This window comes from Gavia stellata, chromosome 7, assembly GCF_030936135.1.
Source record: "Gavia stellata isolate bGavSte3 chromosome 7, bGavSte3.hap2, whole genome shotgun sequence".
NCBI classification, from domain to species: Eukaryota; Metazoa; Chordata; class Aves; order Gaviiformes; family Gaviidae; genus Gavia; species Gavia stellata.
This window is the reverse complement of record NC_082600.1, coordinates 41833618-41854577: the sequence shown is the minus strand read 5'-3', so window position 1 is coordinate 41854577 and position 20960 is coordinate 41833618. Positions and strand designations below refer to the sequence as shown.

Here is a 20960-nt window from a genome sequence, read left to right as displayed (position 1 = left end):
GATGTGAAAGCTACCAACCTTGGTAAACCTTTGCCAAGTTCCTGTTTCTTCTTGGTTACCTGCTGGATGACTTGATCCCAGTTTACATTTCGCCGGGAAGCACTAAGAATCTGCCTGAGGGTGGGTTTAAGCCCTGACTCCTTCTCAGTCTCACTTCTCCGATGGCCGCTCACATTCCGAATGCGCCGTGCGTTATTGAGATTGGGCTCTGGAAGATGCGTCCCAGCTTTGCTCTTCAGACTAATATGTCGTGTCAGGTCTCTTTGCAGAGAGGCAGGGAGGCCAAGTTTGCTTAAATCAGGAAGAAGGAGGCCTAGTGACTGGCTTCCTCCTTTTTGCAGCTCATGATCTGAAGGATTTTCAAAACCTTCCATTTCAAAGTGATCATGTGACTTGACACGCTCTTCATTCTCTTCTCCATCCTGTGAGGAGGTTTTCAAATCCACATGCAAATGGTCCTGACCGCTTGATGGAGAAACTGTGGATTCCATCTGAAACGTACAATTTTTTATATCAGCAGAAGCAATACTTGAAACAGCTGGCTTTTCATCATCTTCCTTTTCAGAGGTGGCAGGTTTACCTTCTGGAGTGTCGCAGTGTAAACAAGAACTAACAGGAGAACCCAACTTTGCAACTCTTGTTTCTGACTTCTCACTTCCCGTTAAATCATCATCGCTCACATCTTCTAATGAATCTAGTCTGAACTCGTTGTTTGGTGATGCTTTGCCAGTTTCTTCCCTATTCTGGTCACTTGTATCCTTGCAAGAGCTTAAGGGAGCATTTTGCAAGGACTGGTTGGACTGAACATCTTTGGGGTTTTGTTCTGCTTCACTTAAGTTATTAACAGGCTCTCCAAGGTCACTACCAAGCACATCTTTGTTGTCTTGTAAGTTACCAGTACATGCACCATGCAGCTTTGATGAATAAGAGGAGGAACTGTTTGTTTCCAAGTTCAGTGCATTCAGATGATTCTGCTCTTCACCACTAGTTGAGGATAACAGAAGCTTGACATTTTTTAAGAGACTGTTTGTGTCTTGCTTTGGGGAAGATAACTTCATATCTGTGATATTCAGAAGAGGGGATTTCAGTGATGGCATCCTACTACTTCTGCCATCATCTTTGTCAGGCTTTTCACCACTGGAACAGTCTTTCATTACATTGCAAGAATCAAGGTGATCTGAGGTTACATTAGAAGGGGAAGATGCTTCCCATTTTTTAAGTTTTGAAAGGTTAACATTGGCTTCACAAGTTTTTCCTTTCATTAATGAATCAGTAAGAGGCATAAATACGGAATCCATTTTATCTGGAGTTTTAGAAACATTATCTTCAGACCGTGGTTGCTGCTCTGCAACTTTCTGGGATGGGTAGGGAGTCCAGCGATACATTTTATCTCTGGAAGGACTGCCACTTTTTCCACTGGCTCTTGAAGTTTTGCTTTCTGGTTGCTTCGACGTACCAAAATCCAATGCCCCCTCAGAAGGAAGTTTATCACTAGTAAAATCAAGAAAGTCACTCCTATTTTTTCGATCTCTGTACGGCAGAACATCAATGTCTTTCTCCTTCCACTGCCATGCATATCTTTCCTTATTATATTTAATTGGCTCTACCGAATATGTATCTCCTGAGTTTCCAAAATTCCAGCCATTTGCACCATGAGGACTAGATTTCCAGTTTCCTCCATAACTCTTGGAATTCCAGCTAGAAAAATGACCTGTTCCTTCCAAGTGCCAAGTAGAATTTCTCTCCCTAGCACTGTGATGCCAATTTGATGTTCCTCCTCCCCGCCCACTTGGATGCCAAGCATTTCCAGAATTCCCATAGTTATGCCGATTTGAAGAGCTTCCTGAAACATTTTGGTGCCACCCAGAGCGTCCCCTTGAACCACTCGAATGTCTGTTTATATTAAGGTTCCTCTGAGAGTGTGAAAATTTGCCTTGCCTAGAACTAATATAATCATCTTTTTCCCACTTCCAGTCCCTTTGTGATGCATTATGATGATGCCATGATGAGTGATCATAAGCTTCTCTTTCTTTGTAAGTAGTTCTTTCTTCTCGCCTTCTCTGTGATCTCCTATCATCACATTCTAATTCTTGGTTTGCACAGCTTGGTTCAGCTTGCCTACAAAACAATTGAGAAAAACCTAAATTTTGATGTCATTCCACTGAAATAGAATCATAGAACCGTTTAGGTTGGAAAAGATCTTTAAGATCATAGAGTCCAACAGTAAACCTAACACTGCCAAGTCCACCACTAAACCATGTCCCTAAGCGCCTCATTCACACATCTTTCAAATACCTCCAGCACACAAGCCTCATGCATTTTATTTGCACTGGGAAGAAAGATTTTTCTTTTTATAAAAAGAAACAGAGATAACTTATTTAGCTGCTTTACTGTTCAGGTTTCTGTAGTGTTTGACTTTCAAAACTAATGTTGTACCTTTACTTAAATATAGTATTTCAAAATTGCTCTTACAAGAACAACTGATTTGGTGCAGGGACAGTTCAATAGACTAATTCTTAAATATTTCTGTTTAAATCCAAGAGACTATTCCTTTCTATTTACTAGTTATTGGACTAATAAGAAACAAACAAAAAGCAAGCTTCTTTCTGTTGTATAATCTTTGTAATTTGAGTAATCTTGATAGACAAAAAATTCATTAGTAGTGAGATAATTATTTTTTCTGAACACTATTCTGTTGGCGTTAGATGGCCTAACTAGAGTGAATTGATACAAAATAGAAGGAAAGTTAGCCTGAGAAAAGCAGTTATTCTACTTACTGAAGAAAACAATTGAGATCATGTCTCAGTTTATAAAGCTTAAGTTAACTCACAGATCTAAAACATCCACAGAAGTTGTACCTCAGATACAAAAATATTTTGTCTTGTTTTAACCAACAGACTCAAAAAATGCACAGCATGCAATGCTGAGTCTGTATGAGCCTCCCAGAAGCATTATCTACTGCCCTTTGGATAGTACTTGTGCTTGGCAACTTGTCATCAACACGTGGTAAATTATCACATGTACATTTAAAGATAAATGCTACAACACCGACAGCTATTCCAGGGTCAGCAGTCTAAACGTTCTAAGTATTTATTCTACCCAATGAGGAGTTTTTATTAAAAGTTTTTCCAAAAACTGATTACATAAATGCTTCTTTCTGACATTACAGGAATACATTCATTCTAGATCCCTGGACAAGCAAGACAGGAAACTTTCACACTGTTGCTCAAAAACAACTGATTTGAGTAAACTGAAAATTCATATGGTACCACCCTTTAAGTTTTCAATACATTCCAGTTTTGCTAAAAGATGCACAAATAATTACTATCGAATGGGAAATGGCTTACCGCATAAGTGAGCTCTAAGACAAGAATTCAAAGAAATGATGTCTAAGTGATACCGTAAATTCTAGGAGCTGACTCAACTAGACTATGATCTAATGGAAACAATTTTGCTGTATTAGTAACTTAATCCATGTACTTTCTTTTTTTTTCCCCTCCAAACTAGCATCCAGCAGAGAGTTTTTCTAAGATTTTAGTTGCCTCAGAATACCACTGTACTGACAGCATTATTCCTTTACCATAAAACCAGGAAAAGTTACACTGTTGCTACCTATATTGACCGATATGAAAACATGACCATGGTGCAGTACAGGAACACCCTAGTGTGACAGAATGGTGTCAAAACCAAATAATCTCTGCAGATCTGTGCAGTTGGAGATGCTAATTGAAATTTCTAGCCACAGCAAGCAAGAGCTTCTTTCAAAAATCACATGCCCCTTTAATACCATCGCCAGTCCATAAATCTATTCAAACAATGTATTCCCAGCTGGGACATCATACTAGCAATGCACACTTGCAGAGTCACATGGAAGATAAAAGGCAATACTTATTACTCTCTGCCGCCTTCTACTTCATAGTGAGCCACTAGAATTATGTTTAGCTAATGGTAAGCAGCATGATAAAACAGGTAAGAAATTTCATTCAAGGACTATGGGATTTCAGTATGACATTGACAGAACAATCCAATTCATTTTAAAAATAGACAGATTAAAGTTTTATAACAAAGCATGTTCAGCAACATTTTCTAAAAGGCCAGGTTCCTGTAGACACCCCCCACCCCAAACAATATTAGCATACTGTCACATTTATTAAGCCTTTCAGTTAAATGGGTGTCAAATATTAAAATAAAAACATTAGGGCTCTCAAAACACAAGATTCCACACTGGGGACTGTTTTTATCCATAACGGAGAATAGCTGTATTCCTTACTAGTAGTACATCAACAGAACAAAAACATTCAGCAGAATCACATTCACATGTTGAAACCACAATATCCACATAGGTCTCTTGGATTGTTCTCATAACAAGTACACTGGCTAGGGGCAGTTTACATTTCATGAGCACCTAAGCCTTAAGAGCATACCGCAACTGTGTTAATAGCAATTCTATGACCTAAGAGGAGAAAGGAAAACTCACCGGTTCCGTTCCTTCCTTTGTTTGATTAATTGAATGAGTTCTTTGTCAAAGTATTCTTCTTCTGCCTCTTCTTTCTCTTCCTCTTTTCTGTCATGGGCATCAACATTGTCTTTGTGCAGCTGGCTGGAGATGTGCTTGGCATATGCTGACAAACCCACCAGTGTCACCCTGCACACCCGGCATTCATGGTTGCTGTCCCTAGGAAGAGAGGCAGAGGGTGGACTTTCAACTCTGCCAACAGGCATGGCAGGTATCTCTGGTCTTACTTTGTTTCCTCTGAATGTGCCTGCATTCAAGGCAGCTATGTTTTGCTCAGTATATTTAAGTTACTTGAATTCTTTGGCTTTTTCTTTGAAGGTCTAGTTTTTTGATGGTCAGTTTTTAAAAGATTTTTTTCCAACAATCAAGAGGTAAAAGACTTGGTAATAAAGCTGCGTTAACTGGGAGGAGGAATTCTTCTTGAATTGCTGTACTCAAAATCTTTTCAGAGGAAACATAGTGAGCGAGGAGGCAGAGTGGAAGGCTTACAGAGCTAGCAAGAGCTGCTCTGAAGCCCATCCATGGTGCCAGCTGCACTGGGGAAGCCTGGTGACAGCTTCTACATTTAATCCTTGCCTTGAGCCTTCCGCAAGTGAAATTTAGAAAAGGGAGGAGGCAATACATGGATACAGCCAATCCTGATACAACACAACCTAAACTGGGACAGCTGAGACTGCTGCCTGGAATCCAAAGACTCCACAGCAGAGCGAGTGATGGGAGGGTGTCTTCAGTTCACTGTACTTTATTTGGTTCAAGTGTGCATGAGGTCTGCTTTCTACTTTAGAGGACTTATCTTAGAAAATACAGAAATTATTTCAGCTGGAGGAAGTTGACAGCTGTGTCAGACAAATGGCTTTACTCATGTTTCAGTGAATACTGGATTAAGGTTACAATTTTTTTTTTTTTTTTTTTTTAAGAAATTCAGATTTCTAAAAATACCTGATTTGTTCTCCTGACAAATCAGTTCAATACTCCACTGTTAAGGAAATACATTGTTAATAATAAACCTAAACAAGGAAAATATGTTCACCAGTTAAAAAAAGTCAGAAAAAAAATAAGAGCATAGTCCACTGCAAATAACTCAGCAGGACCAAGTTAAGACTCACTGCCTGCCTCCACAATGCTTTCTTCAGTTCTGCCATTTAATTCATAAAAGCAGATCTGCATATCCCCATGGCGCACTTGAGACCAAAGTCTTATAACAGTAGCATTATAATACCAAGACACAGTTCATGTCTGGGGTCAAACAAAAAAAATGGGATCCATAAAGGAAAAAGACAAACATGAATCCTTGGGTTTTTAGAGAAAAGTTAAAAGTAAAATGAGAAAAAGATCAAAAGATGCACCTTCACTCAAGATATTAAGCCAACATCCTTACTGGAGTGGTTAATGGAGTCTCAGCAGCTATGTTTTATTTATCCTGGAAATCTGTGATTTTCCTACTAACATAGTTGAGTTATTTAACCAATGCAGTCATTCAGGCACAGCTCAAGAGGGTTTTATTTTAAATAGACTAATTAATAAAAGTTACACTTTTTACATTGAATTATTTTGTAGGTTGCAGCCTAACTAATTTCAGATTAAACATCTGGATAAATTTCATTTACAAATTCAGTACCTTACAAATTTAGTCTGTGTTTTCCAGAGAGTGGTGTACTTCATTTTGCACACTTCACACTCGCTAATAAATATTGAGAGCCCAGACACTATATATTGTACTTTGGGTGCTCTCATTGACCCAGTAAAGATAACCAAATACAATCAGTAAATTTTACTAATGCCATTGGAAGAATCCTCTCCACACTCATAACTGGCACAGCTATGCACTGCTAGTAAGACTTATTTTTAACTTAGGTCATCACACAAGGCAAACTGCAAATAGAAAATTGGCTTCTTGCTGAAAAAGGTGCTCTTCTTACATAATGTTCCACTTCAATCACAAGGACACTTCAATGAGAAACATACCTCAGTGGTACTAATTAGGTTCTAGAGAACAATTCAAATCCTTCATAAGACCCATGTTTCAATTCTCTCAAAAAACCTTCATCATCCTCATTTATAGACTAACTAAATAAATGCAAAGTTTTACTAGCTTTGGACAAAGCCAGTGAGTTAGTAGCTGGCCTAAAGACAAAGAACCTGTTTCTACCACTTCTAACTTGCGAGTTACTAATTACAAAGCTGTGGTTCTTGTACCAACTGATAGTCTGGAAAGAAAAGACTCAAGTGGGTAATGACTAGATTTCTCTGTCCTGCTTTTAATCTATATGAACCTAAAGAAAAAACAACACTATTTTTTCCTACATGAACAACTGCTTTAATTGAAGATGAATTGGCTAGGAGTTCAGATAGTTACACTTAACGGAATTTAGACTTCCTTCAGTTCTTTCCTTCCCCTATCCCCATTAATATCAGCCAGAACTGGGCACACTCCACAACACACACTGATCATGTCTACGCATTTCCGTACCATACGGGAACACCACACAATCTTAGCTGTTCAACAAGAAGGCCAAAAGCAGTTTGAAATAAACATGACAAAAGTATTCTCAGTATGAAAACATCTAAGAGCTTTATTTATTGGATGCGTACTTCAGATGGCAGACTCAATGTCCCTCGTACAAGAGCATTATTTCACTTTCAATTTAAAAAAAAAAAAAAAACAAAACAAAAACCAAAAAACGCAAAAACTTTGTACTTGACATCCCATTGTCCTTAAATATCACATGGAGTAAGACTTCAAGAAGAGAAAAGCCTTAAAATGTTTCAGAAAATTATTCTAACCCTTGAGATTACTAAGTTAACTTTAAAAGGAGAAAAGTGTGAACCCATGTGTCCATTTCCTTTACCTCTTTCCTACAGGAAGTCTAAAAAGTGACTTACCATTGGATGTTAAATTTGAAGGTAGTAAGATGCTGAAACCACACACTTCAATGTTATTATCCTCTGTTACACAATTCAACCACACTCACGAGGCTGTCGCTTCTACTTCACATTTTCTACTTGGAGCACCTTTTGCTTTACAAGGCTGTAAGATTCCTAAAAGACTTAAATCTTCCTAAAAGAGTAAACTTACATGGGAGGAAGAAGGAGAGGCACAGGGGAAAGAGAACAAGGCTGCTGCTGCTGCCCAATGAAAAATTAAATTCATTGTTCATTTTCAGAACAAACATCCTCCATCATTACTTCTTTCAGAAGAATGCAAGACAGTTACCTTAATAATAGAAAAATGTAGTGCTGATGAAATAAATTTAATTTCATTTCATTCTTATGGAAATGGAAAACCAAGAATTGTCAGATCACTTTCAAGCCACTGCAGACACAATATATAACTTCTAGAAATTACTGTTACCTTCAAGAGTCATAAGCTAAAAAAATATTAACTTAGAAGACCAGAAATAAGATGCCAAAATATGTGAAATTTTAAGCTGTGGTCCTCACCACTTTCTGTGGTGAGGATCTAGTGGCGAGGATCTCAGAGTCATTGTCAGAAGAAGAAAGTCCAGAATAGAAATGCTCTACAAGTTAGCTGACCAGAAGCCCTAAATCAGCGTCTAGTGCTAAGGACATGCTGGTTTCTGATCAACCCCTTCCCAGCTGTTCAGTAACAGAACAAATCCTTTTCACGCCCAACAGGCCAGATATTGAATAGCATAACGCACTTGATTCCAGGCACATTGTCAGAACGTTCCTAGCTCCCAAGATACAGTTGTGTGGGGAACTGCAGAGAAGGACACAAAATGATTTGGGGTTTTTTGGTTTTGTTTTGTTCTCTTTTCTTTTTAAGAAAGTAGCTGAATTCAGACAAAAAAAACCCCCTCAAAACGTAGGGTTGAGCAAGGGATGGCAATGGCAGGGGAAAAAAAAAAGGAGGGTGGAGAATGTGAGGAATTTATCATTTCTATGCCCTCCACCTTTACTACAATGCAATTTTTGTTTGAAAAAAATGAAATAGCTTCCAAGAAGCTGTTTTTGTACATTTTTTCAATGTGACACAATAACAACTTCGTTAATCTGGACAAGTTGATGATTTTCTGAATCCCACTAAAACAAATTTCATTGCAAGAAGGAAAGATTATTTAATTTTCTTTCCAATTTATTTTAACACTTCGATAGTCCACAGAGGCCCTGTCTAAAGACAGGCTGATGATGGAGATTCTGAAGATGGAAGTTCTTTTCCCAGTTTACTAACCCGTTGAGAAGCACCGGACAAATTAATCAAATATTAAATACAAGTAGAAATCAGACAACAGAGGTTATTTACTGACAGCTAATACGCACTTCAAGGTAAGCAGTATCTTTTACTTATCATCCTGCAATAAGGGTTATTTTCTATTTCAGAGAGACAATTGAAATGTTAGCAGACATAAGTGGGCATACATATATGCTACAGATTTTCTGGAAGTCTTAACCTGAAAACATATTAGGTTGCTGCTTTAGACGAACTACAGCAATATTTAAGCAATTATACACAACAGTAGTATAAAATACTATACAGCTGGCTCAAACAAATGTCTTCAGCTGTGGCACATATGTAATACAATCTTGTACTCTAAACGTGGACACTTTTCTGCAGCTATATGTATGCTTTGCACATAAGAAGTTACTGAAGAGAAATAAATTGCAAACTTCCTCTAGTTTTGAAACAATATAAAACAAAACAGTTTAAGAGTTTTACCAGAATTCAACCTGGCACAACTTAACTACATTTGCATTAGTATCTATCATATTGTAGATCAGATTCTTAATTTCGCTCAGCCTTTATTGAATAGTTAACTCTTAAAAAAGGGGCCCAGAGGCCTAACAGCTGGTCTCAATTTACACAAAACAACAGAATAAAAGCTACATGAACAAAAACCTAGCATGTGAACAGAAGCAGCCTACAATTTTTCTTCCCTGGATATAAGATAGATGTTCTGACAAAATGGATCTCCCACATCCCTAAGAGTTGAAAGATCACTTCTTAGTCCTTTAAAAAGTGATTAAAAGAGATTTGCCATTTCCATATAAAGTTTGTGCTGCAAGATGATTAAAGATTAATCTGTAGGTCAAATACTTAAGTGCGGACTAATCTGTTCTTTGTGGCTACTTCAAAACCCATACAACTGAAAGCACTTTCAAGTGCACTCTAGTTACACCCTGATTCCATATTATCAGGATGATATTTGAATATCCCTTAACTCCCTCCTCCTGCTTTCCAAAGGTTGCAAATAAAACCATGGAAACCAGAAGGAAAACACCATCCACCATGGTTAGGTCCCTTAAACAAACAACTGGACCAGGATGGCAGAGGGCAAGGCAATCACTCAAACAGATGCAGACTTTACATCCAAGATATCAGTCTCTCAGAGTGGATTAAAAGTTCAACAATCACGCTGCATCATTGAAAACTTTTAAAAAACATTTTAAAAAGGAAAATACCAGTGTTCGTAATTCTGCCAAAGGCAGAATTCTAGTGCTCCCAAGAAACCAAGCATGAAACTGCCAAGACCTAAAAAACATGTTTTTTTAATTTTATTTCACTGCAGTCCAAGAAATACAGAAGAGCTTTCTTCCACGTCATTGTTTGCCTCCCAAGTTTTCAATATTAAGAGAACATGTTTGTTGCCAGCTTCATCACAAGGCATGCAACTAAGTGATGCATAAAAATAAATTGTGCAATTCAGCTCATATGCTGACATGGGTTCTTCCAGAGACTGATACACAAACTGCACAGAGAGGAAGGATGCAAGATTGTTCTCATACCTTCCCTTCAGGTTTTCAAGTTCTCTGTGGTGAAGCATGCTTCTCATGTGTTCTTCCATCTCCTTCAACATGGGGAAAAAAGTAAAATTGGTCAAAACAGAACAAAATGGTGTTATCATATTTGAAAAGCTCACTGTTGAGAACTCTCCTGCCTTGCAGGAAGGTGTACTCTACTCCTGTAGGGCTGTAGCAGTTGCCATTCCCGTTTCTATGACCATGAAAGCACAAGTAGTGACACTCTCAGGAAGTCATATAATGTTACCTTTCCTGAGGAAGGACACACAGGCGTTATTAGAACTCAACAGAAGGGGAGCAGAATTCCACGAGAAAGACAAACAGGAGTGCATGTAGCAAAGCTTATTAGACTGGTTTTTGACAAATTACTGCCATCACCATTTTTATTAAAAGTCTCATTGATACCACTCTCCACAATCACAATACTTACACCACTCTTTCCCTGTGCAATCTGAGCAGTCTCTCTGTATTTGTATTATGACACAGCTGTAATTTCATCATCACATACTATTTTACTCTGCTAGATGCACTTCAGAAACTGACATGTACATAACATGTCAGTTTGTTGTTTACGGCAACCTTGATCCATGAACTGCAGTGGCAGTATAATTAATCGCTATTGAAAGAGAGCTGCTGGAAGAGAAAGAATGTTCATAATTCGGCAAAAGGAAGCACTTCAGAAGATTTAACTTCCTCTTGGTGTTTGAGCGAAAATATTTGGAAATCTTCAAAGAACAGATACTAATCACTATGCTTTTTAGTCCTTGAAATCCCATCTGCAAAGGGAAAGCAACATCTTCAACCTTGAAGAGCTGTGTGAATTAATAGGTTGGCATGTACAAGATATCCATGTGCCATGTGGCTAAGCAATATACTAAGGTCCATTAAGAAACAGTTTCAGTGCAGGCTTTGCATGACATGCAGCACACAGAAGATACACACCAAACTGACACATTAATGAAAACACATGCTGTGCTGTGTAATTCCACATTCTCCCTCCATATGGAAACAGAGACCTCCCAAAAAGAATTTAAAAAATGTGTATTACAGTATTCTTAACATAGCATAATTTATAGCCAAATGAGTTTGAGTGCTTTTCACTTTGTTATCTTTATACAACAATATAAAAAACTCAAAGACCTCAATATTTTTAACATTCAGAATCAACCATACTGCACAGCTCATTTCAAGAGATATTCTAAAGCACATGCAAATTTATTATTTGATTCGTGATAGACCTAGATCAATAATATTCCCGTTAGAGGGAAAAACCCTCATACTTTGCACAATTTTAAAATGGAAGCATTTCTTACATATATTTCATATTAGTATCTTCATATTAGTATCTACCGATAGATGTAAAGCATTAATTATTTACCTTTTTTGAGTGGTACACAATGTGACATAATATGCATTTTCGTTCTCGAACCATGCTTATTACCATGGAAAGATCTTATCCCATACCTGCAAACAAAAATAATTTAAAAAACCCAACGTTCAGGATTACTTTTTTTTTTTATTAATCTGTTTTATTAAGGAAAGTAAAAATAAGTTACTATTCATGACTTTCTTTAAGAGAATACATACCTCTTGTGCATAGTCAATATTCTTCAATAAAAGATAAGGTAGTTTTGAATAGTCATCTAAAACAGCTATAATAAAAAGTATCTTTGGCTTTCTTTCATTTTGTTCCTTGTCCTCCAAGACATGGCACTCATTCTACAAGCAAACAGAGATCTGTAGGACTCCTCTCAGCTACTCAAATCAGATTAACAAAACACTTTTCAACTAGGATGATGAGAGGAAGATAAGGAATTGGGGAAACCAAGCAGGGCAGACTCAGATCTTTATTTTGGTACACAGGGCAGCTCAAGCATGATATTTAAGGCCCTAGGAAAATGAAATGAAGGCCATTCATGACAAAGACCGTCAGTCTTTGAGCTTTATCAGTCCATTTATTCACCGTAAAATAAAAGCTAAAGTGATTGAAGTTCAGCATTTTTCTTAACCTCCGTAAGAACTACACACATGCATGTACTGAAATACTCAATTTAGACAGCATTTTAAGATACATTTTGTAACACCATGCTCTACATGGGCACCTTATGTATTTGAATCATTAATAAAAGCTACTGATTTTCATTAATTATTCCCAACAGTACAAGATTATTCAAAGCTTTGCACCAGAATATTAAACATTTTAACACTGATCTACTTAAGACTTGCATGTACGCAAACAAAAGCAGCAGGTCAAATAAAATGCCATATGTATTTTATCATAATGTTTAATTCATAAGGAGAGCAATTAAATTAGAAAGGTACATAACAATCTAGGTTATAATACAATGACAGACATGCCTGCATAAGTAACAGGGTATAATCTTTGCCCTTTTATTTTTCTTAAAGGACACTAAAATGCAAAATGATCAAGCATTATAGTAATTTTTTATTGACTTGGCAGAGGCACTTCTTCACCTTGAAGTGGAAAGAACTGTATCTTTTACTACTAGGCATTTTTGTATCTCCACACAAAAAGACAAATCCTTCCAAGCTTTGCTATCTCACATTAGTCAACCTCAGAGTTAACTTAGCTAATACCATCAAACTCAACCTACAAGAGCCTTCTTCAACAGCTCATCTCCACAGCTTACCCTACAAAGTTAATTCTAATTATTTACCATCAACCTTCTCTATCAGGGTCATCAAACCCTCCGAATCTGATACTGACTAGAAGCTGTGAGCAAAGGGCAAGAAGTGGATGTTTACCAAATCCAGATTACATAGAGTTAAAGCAGCTCTGACATTCAGTAGTACTGTCCAACTGTAAACAAACAAAAATAAGCAAGTAAAAACCACACCCACTCTAATACCAAAATGTGGTTCTTTGACAAATAACTCTCTTCCTCCAGATTTGCATGTCCATTTACAGTTAACATATGGACCAGCATCTGTCCAGCTTAAAGGGGAAGGAACTGAAAGTTACAATAGCCCTTTCACCTTTAGACAACAGAGAAAGCAGTTTCCTCCCTAAAAAAATCCACATCATCATACAAAAACAAACACACTTAAAACACAAAAGCTGATTCAATCACCATCTTATGTTCCCTATCCAGCATTCCTAGGGTGCCATTCTTGATCTCACTGAAATAGCTGGTAGCGTTTGAAAGTGCGTTCTCTAGCTTTATCACATGGGCACCTGATATACTCAGATCAACAGTAACAGCTATTTATTTTGACAAATCACCCTCAACAAAGGTACAAGATCATTCAGAACTTTGCACCAGCCTAGGCCATATAGAGCATGCGTATAAATTCATATGATATCAGTGACGTGCATGCAAAATAACCTGCCTTCATGGAAAGGCAGAGTACAGAAGTTTTGGGACATAGTATTTTGAAATCATTTGAAACCATATATAAAGAGTATAACTTGTTTTTAAACATATTTAAGCTGAGACAGCAGCTAAAGAAAATTTAAGCTAACATGAGTAGAGATAGAAAATGAGGTATTTCAGCCTTATGGTTTCCATTACGTGAGCATAGGAACACATCGTCAACACACTATTTATACACAGATCTGTGCTGCTGCAACACAACAGATCTAAGAGAATTATTTATTATTATACACAAGTGACAAAGGTTTGGATGCCTCCCCAATATAGGAGAGCTGTTTTAACGTGATTAATATGAAGTTACTCCTGAAAAGCAAGGGTGCTAATCCTTGCACCAGCTTCAGATACTTCCTTTTGCATTAAAATATTCTCTACTCCCCCAACATTCTTCACTAGCACTACTTTGTAGTTTAGCAGAGTAATTCCCTACATGTGTCCAGGATCTTGCTCAAGATTACTCAAGTATTTACAGAATTCATTCTGCACAAGATTACTCAAGTATTTACAGAATTCATTCTGCACAAAGGTGAAACAGCAGCATGGAACTTAAATCAGGAAAAGCAGGCCAGTAAAGTATGGCGACTTGCTGACACCAGTTCGCATGTAACATTAAAGAGCTTTCACAAGTAAAGCTAACATTACACCTGTTCTGGCTAATTAAAACATATAGTAACTATACACGATTACAGGAAGAGTTTTAGGCTAACTGCCCCATCAACTGGGCATTACTTATGACAGAGTACTAAAAATACTAATGGAGTTCAAATGCTATTGGATGTCACTATGAAAAGTGAAACTTTCACCTCCACAGAGAGAAGCCCTGAGAGGCAAGGACTCAGAAATAAAGAGATTTAGTAGATGCTACAGGGACTGGGAGAAGACAGACCCATGTACTATTTCCAGATCACCTCTTGACTTACTGTCTACATAGAGATAAGCCACTCCCCTTCATCCTTAGCTTTTTCCCAAATTCTGCTATAAACCCCAAGGCTCACTTTAATGAAGTACTTCAATTTCACTGTAAAAGAACTTTCATTAAGTACTTTGAAAAACACCATAAATTCAAGGTATTCCCTCACTCTCTATGCAACAGCAACAACAACCAGACAGCTTTTGAGCCATGCAGTCAGTGATGGCATTTCATCTCATCATACACTGGTTTATTCAATCATAAAACTTTAACACTGAAAAACTTCAGAAACAAAGCTTTCTCTACATAAATGCAGGCTTATTTGAATTCTTAACAAAAAAAAATATCCATACTTTAAACATTGAACAATGTTCAAGCTGTTATCAGATTTAACCATTTGTGCTTTTGAAATCACCAACTTGCTGCATAGCATAGGGAATTACCTCTCATGGGACATGAACGGGAAAATGAGCTACTCGTAAAAAATAAGCATCAAACTGCAAGCAAAGATAACATTTTGTCAAAAAGACCCCACCACCACATAAAAGAGAAACATACGTCAACAGCAAAATGAAAAGCCTTCAGAAGAAATGAGATGTTATGACAACTTTCTATTTTGAGAGACCGTAACTGTTCAGCAGGTGATTTTTTATTTGTTTGTTTTAAAGGGAAGGGATGCATTTTACAACTATGTGATGTAAATGCAACTTGCCCATAGCCTGCACCTGCCCAGAGCTTGGAAACACCACACAGTTTTAATTAACTTAAGCAAGTCTGCTACAGAGATTTTGGAGGACACTTCTCACAAGTAAAAATAGTCTACAAAGAAAATAAGGCATTGGACTACTTCCTGCTACAACATCCATTTGTCCACAGTTATTCGATCTTACCGGATAACATACATTAAAAATGTACATCAAGGTTAAATCCGCTACAGATCAGTGGCTGAACACTCTGACTATATAAAGCCACAAGTGACATGGAATGGGGCGGGCAGCCTGGCATTCCAGCTGCCTAGAAATCCTCGGGAGGACTCAGAGATCAGCAGCGCTGGCCTGTCTGAAGGCCTGCCTAAACGCTGCATGTCCCTGCAGATAGCAGCGGAAACTCTACACTTGACAAGAACAGGAATCTGAAAGTTCACTGGGGCAGAATACTCTGCAGCAACACGCTCCTCAGCTTCCCACAAGGATGTCGTTCCTTTTGCTTTAATGACTTCTCTCCTGCAGCAACTGACTGCACACGTCCTAGTTGAGCTGCAGAACAGTAATACCACTGCCACAGATACAGGAAAGAAGAGCAGAGAGAAAGAAGCAACTCACTGCAAACTGCATTCATGAAATCTTTAGTTGGTTGATGGGAGGAAGTGGTGGACACAAGGTCATTTTGACTTGGAGAGAAGCCTCTTGCTCAGAAGAATTAGGAATGGAAGTGTATTTAGGCCCTGGAAAACACTCGAACAACCACTGCTAGGCTAGACCAGATGTAGTTTGATTATCAGCACAACTTATTTTGCTAACCTGCCAAGAAGCCTGGTCTTTTCACAGGAAAACCTGGAGAACCCCACATTGGCCTTTGAAAGCTGTATCCAACCACCTATTGTGATAAACAAATGCTACAAAGCAATAACGATTGCTAATCTAAATAATAATGATTTATTAAAGCCTAGTAATAGAGAGAGATTTTCTTAAGGAAAAAATTTTATGACTATAAAACCATTTCCCTGTATCACATGCTGTTCCAAACAAAGCCCTATACTGCTGTGAGAATGCTGTACAAAAACAAGTAATTCATCATAACAAGACAAAGGCCTATGCTCAAATTTCATCACCTCGAGCAGAATTTATGTGGAATAAGGCACCAACATTTGAAGACTGTCTTTCCTTCCCAGATTCACTGTCCTTGAGGCATCTGAATTTACTATGCATCCCCTTGCTAGACCGAAACTTTTACCAATTACCTTAACATTACTTCCAGGCATACGTGGGAAACACTTCAGCCTTCCTTCTGAGATGCTGAACTGTGCAACCTAATCTGATCAACAGCCAGAAACTTAAGGAATTGCTAAAGTTAAGTCATGACTAAACACCATTATTCTCCTCTAGTACACTATCATGTGCTGTACAAACTACTTTGGAGTCACAAGGTGGGTTTTTTAATGTGGCAAAGGAGATAACTACATTACAGCCCAATAGTTAAAATACTTTTAACAGAAGCAAGACTTAAGGTAAACTCCTCCCTGCTTTCCAAGATTTAACTTCATCCTCATGACAGACTGAGGGTACTCTAGACCCCTCAGCACTGAAGCAGCACCACTGCACAGCAAACGCTATAACTGGGCAGCCGAGTGCTCAACTGTTTTGACACTGAACCAGAAGGAGAGAAGAGTTATTTCACAGATGAAAGTTTTTAAAGTTCCTGTTAAAAGCAATACAGTTGACTCCACTAACTAGCCTAGAAGACATCTAGCAGAAACTGCATGCTATCCCATGAGTACGGCTGGCTTTTTACAATATACAGGGAAGATATACTGGAGATAAGGAAACTGTAGAGAAACACCTTAAACAGCTCAGTGCAGGCACAGGAACACCTGGAATGAACACAGAGTTTTCACTGGTGTCTATTTTTATTTCAAGTAAATCTAAGAATGGGGTACAGACCAGAAGAATATATACACCTTAAGTCACAATCAAACTGCATCTTTCTAATTCCTCAGATACAAGCAATGCTAGTAATTTCCTAATATCCAAAGTAAGTTTTCCTTGCTGTAAACTGATGATAATTCCTCCCTAGTGAAAGTAAATGCCTTATTGCTATCTTACTTACGATAGCTTTTTACACACTGGAAGATTCAGGGATATACACTGTCCTAATTGGAATGGAGAGCTGTTCAGCATCCTTGCTCTATGCTGTCATTTAGGACAGCTGACATCCACACACCTGGAAAGCTTCAGTTTTCCCCTATACTCCCAGTTCATTTTTAGACATACACAAACTCTTTTTCTTCAGGTGTTTTCCCCCAAACACCACATTTCCTGAGCCTATTAAAATTGCCATTCCTCTTTCCAAATTGCCCACAACACTCTAAAAGAAATGTTCAAAACTGGTCATAGTACTCCAACTAAGACCCCTATTAGCACCCTTTGGAGAGGGGAATTGTCTTTGTACCCCTACTACCATTACAGCTTCAAACATACTTGATAATGATTGAGACAAAGTCTTATTAAGAAGCAACAGTGATCCACAAGATGCAGGACAAATAACCTAACCAATTTAGTTATTTCTGTGACTTACAAAAGAATTTACATCAGCTTATTCTGATAACCTTGTGTCACTTTACAAAAGGTCTTCAACAAACAGACCTTTAGAAGAATGACAGAAATAGAGTTAAATGTTCCAGAAATAAGTGTAAAATTAAGTGGCAGGTATCTTTTTTTTTTTCCTTCCCTAGGGTATTTAAGCTCATAATACCCTTCACAGATATGCATACTATGTCTTTTTCACTGATTAGAAGTTAAGAACAGGGACTCAGAAGCCAAATCAAAACAGACTACTCTATACATCCCATCTACTGCAGTTCCACAGAAGCAGGTACCTGGCCTTGGCAAAACGACTCAGACTCCCTAAGAAAGATCTACGTAGATACAAGACAGCATGTAGGAGAACATTCAGTCTTTGGGCTGTTTCTATTTATGCAGTCAATACAGAGTATGAAGAACCACTGGAGCGTCATTTGAGGCACTCAAACCAAGGTAGTCAGGTCACTCTTCAGTATATGGAGCTTTGGTGTCAACTAAATTCAAGTTAAGGATCCCAAACAGTAAGACAGCAGTCATTAATGACCAGGCAATAGAAATACAGAGGTCTGTTTGAATTCTTACATCTCTGTAACACAGTTTGTCCCAGGGCTGAATATTAGCGGTTCCGTCAACTTGGCATAAAAATGTAAAATATTCTAGGACTAGATGAGAAAAATCCTTTACACTACAAAAATGAAAAATATTTTTATAAAAACAAAGAAGTTATTTGTAATGCATAGTATCCTCTTGTTTTCCTATAATCAGCTTGAGGCAGATAACATCTCAAATCTTATGACACCATCTGGTGGCAGAGTTCACAAAAGATGCTTACCAGATGTTAAAAAGATTTTTATCAATTTAACTTTTATTCTGATCGAATTTAAATTTGATTCCAGATATCTTATGAATTTTGTCTTTACAAGATAAAGTGGAAAAAAATCAATGGAAAAATACCTTAATTAATGAAGTTATCTGAAGTCTTATTATCTCTGTACGCAATTTGGATATGTATTTATAGAACAGCAATTGCTGCTATTCTTTACACTGGATATCACAGCCTTGCATAAATTAAGATGCATTTGGCTGACATCTCTTCAGATGTGTGACATTTTTGGACATACAGGATAGAAGTTACCTGAAGTTCAGTCACAGCAACCGAACTGACTCAGGTAACAGACTAACATAGTTTGGCTACAACCAATGACTCGTTCTGAATTAAAAATGCTCGAACATAGCACCTATTTAACAAACTTTACGTACAAAAATCAGTCAATAGTGGAACATACGTGGTGGTGCAAATGCAGTTGCCTTGTACTGCCAGTTCAGTTGAAGTCAAGCAAGGACTAAAAACAGATAACACAGTTGCCTTTAACAGGAGAGACTTCAGGATAGGAATCTATTTTCCAAGGTAAGAAGTTACAAAGCCACACTGCATTAGCCCTTAGAACCTGCAATATTCATCCCAAATATTGCAGTCCTAATGGGGAGATAATTTCAAACTTCAGCAAAACAATTAAACAAATTTTTGGAAGGCTTAAGTGGTTTTTTTAGGCTAGGATCTATCAGTTCAGCAAAACAGTAAACTAGTTTAATATAGTAACTGAGGCTTGACTGAAAGAAGTAGCAAATAACAAAAGAACAGAAATAATGAGCAGAGATAGAGGAAAAACAGCCCCAGGAACTCATGCTGAAAACAAAGTCTATCAAACCTCAATCCTCCTCTCTCTCAGGTCACTCCTCAGGACACATCTGTTCTACAAAGGGCTTTAAAACTGCACTTCAGAAGGTGTAGGGAAGGTAAAAAGGAAAATTTCTTACTTGCATGAGACCACTGTTATCAAACCACTATCAATGAAGTATATTGAAATATGAACTTTAATCATCAATGCCACTTCTATCCAATGTTCACAAACTTTTCCAAGTTGAAGTTCACAAGCACCCCTGAACAGTTATTAATATAAGTTTGCATGTGAACTACCCTGCTTGCAATGATGAATGAGTCCTTTTAAATACCTCATATTTCACTGTACTATTAAGACTTGTTTCACACTATCAGTCCCCCTCTTTTCAGGTTACCAGACATTTATCACCACATTCATACATATTTTCACCAAGACGCATTTTTAGTTGTATATTATGAAGAAAGTAACTAAGCAACTCTGTACCCAAAGCCACACTTCAACCCTATAAACGCAGGTATGAAGAGACAGCACGATAGCTACACGCCTGTAACAGACAACCTGCTCTAACAAAGCTTGTATTTAACAGGATAACAAAGTTCAGGGCTCACTGCAGCAATAAGGGATGCTCATAACGCAAAGCAAAACGTACACCCGCCCCAAGGCAAGATGCCAACGCCAAGGCAAGATGCCCGCTGCAGCCCCTCTAGGCTGGGCCTGCCCCGCTCCCCTCCCCAGGCCGCCCCCTCCGCCAGAGCCGGAGCAACCGACCACCACCCCCCCCCCCCCCCCCCGCTGCCGCCATAGAGCTCCCCCAGCCCCCTGCTCCCCCCAGCCCCGGTACTCACACATGGCACCCCTCGCCAGGGCAGCGGCCCGGAAACCCATCCCCCTGCCAGGACCGAGCAGGCCCGGCCGCCGCCAGCCCCAGGGCCCGCCGCCCTCACAGCACCAGCGCCGGGCCGACCCCACAGAGACCCGCGGCGCACGGCGGGGCGGGGCAACCGCTCTGCATAGCCAATGCGCCAGCAGGAAGGCGGCCGCGCTGCACGCCGGGAGGCACGCCTCAGCCGCCGTGGTGCCAGCCGGGACATGTAGTCCTGGTGGCGGGACGCCCGGGCAGGGGCGTGCGGACGGGCTCCATGGCGAGGGCAGCGGCACTTGCTGTCAGTTAGGGGCCTTTACCAACGATAATGATGATAAACGTTACTATTATCTGGAAATATAGCGCTATAATCACACATAATGCCACATGCTACCGCCCTAAAAAGCGGTCACTGAAGACCACAGGTACCTCAGCAGCGAGAAGCCACCGACGTCGTGCTGGGCCAGCCCGGCTGCGCCTGGGAAATCCGTTCCGGGAGCGATTTGAAAGACAGAAGGACAAGTGCGTGTGCTTGTTCC

General features: G+C 38.8%; 1 protein-coding gene across 10 annotated transcripts in view; it reads right to left on the bottom strand.

Moving 5' to 3' along the window:
* The window catches only part of ZNF106 (zinc finger protein 106), a 34540-nt gene extending 22832 nt beyond the window's left edge, over window positions 1-11708 (bottom strand). For 4 of the 10 annotated variants that reach the window (XM_059819944.1, XM_059819945.1, XM_059819946.1 and 1 more), the window contains exons 1-4: window positions 11655-11708; window positions 10262-10323; window positions 4478-4675; window positions 19-2118 (exon numbers count right to left, since the gene is read on the bottom strand). In XM_059819944.1, coding sequence (XP_059675927.1) covers window positions 19-2118; window positions 4478-4675; window positions 10262-10323; window positions 11655-11708 — 2414 coding nt within the window. The remainder of the gene's footprint in view (window positions 1-18; window positions 2119-4477; window positions 4676-10261; window positions 10324-11654) is intronic. The other 6 variants (XM_059819950.1, XM_059819949.1, XM_059819951.1 and 3 more) reach the window with 3 other exon arrangements.
* Window positions 11709-20960: the final 9252 nt, after the last annotated feature.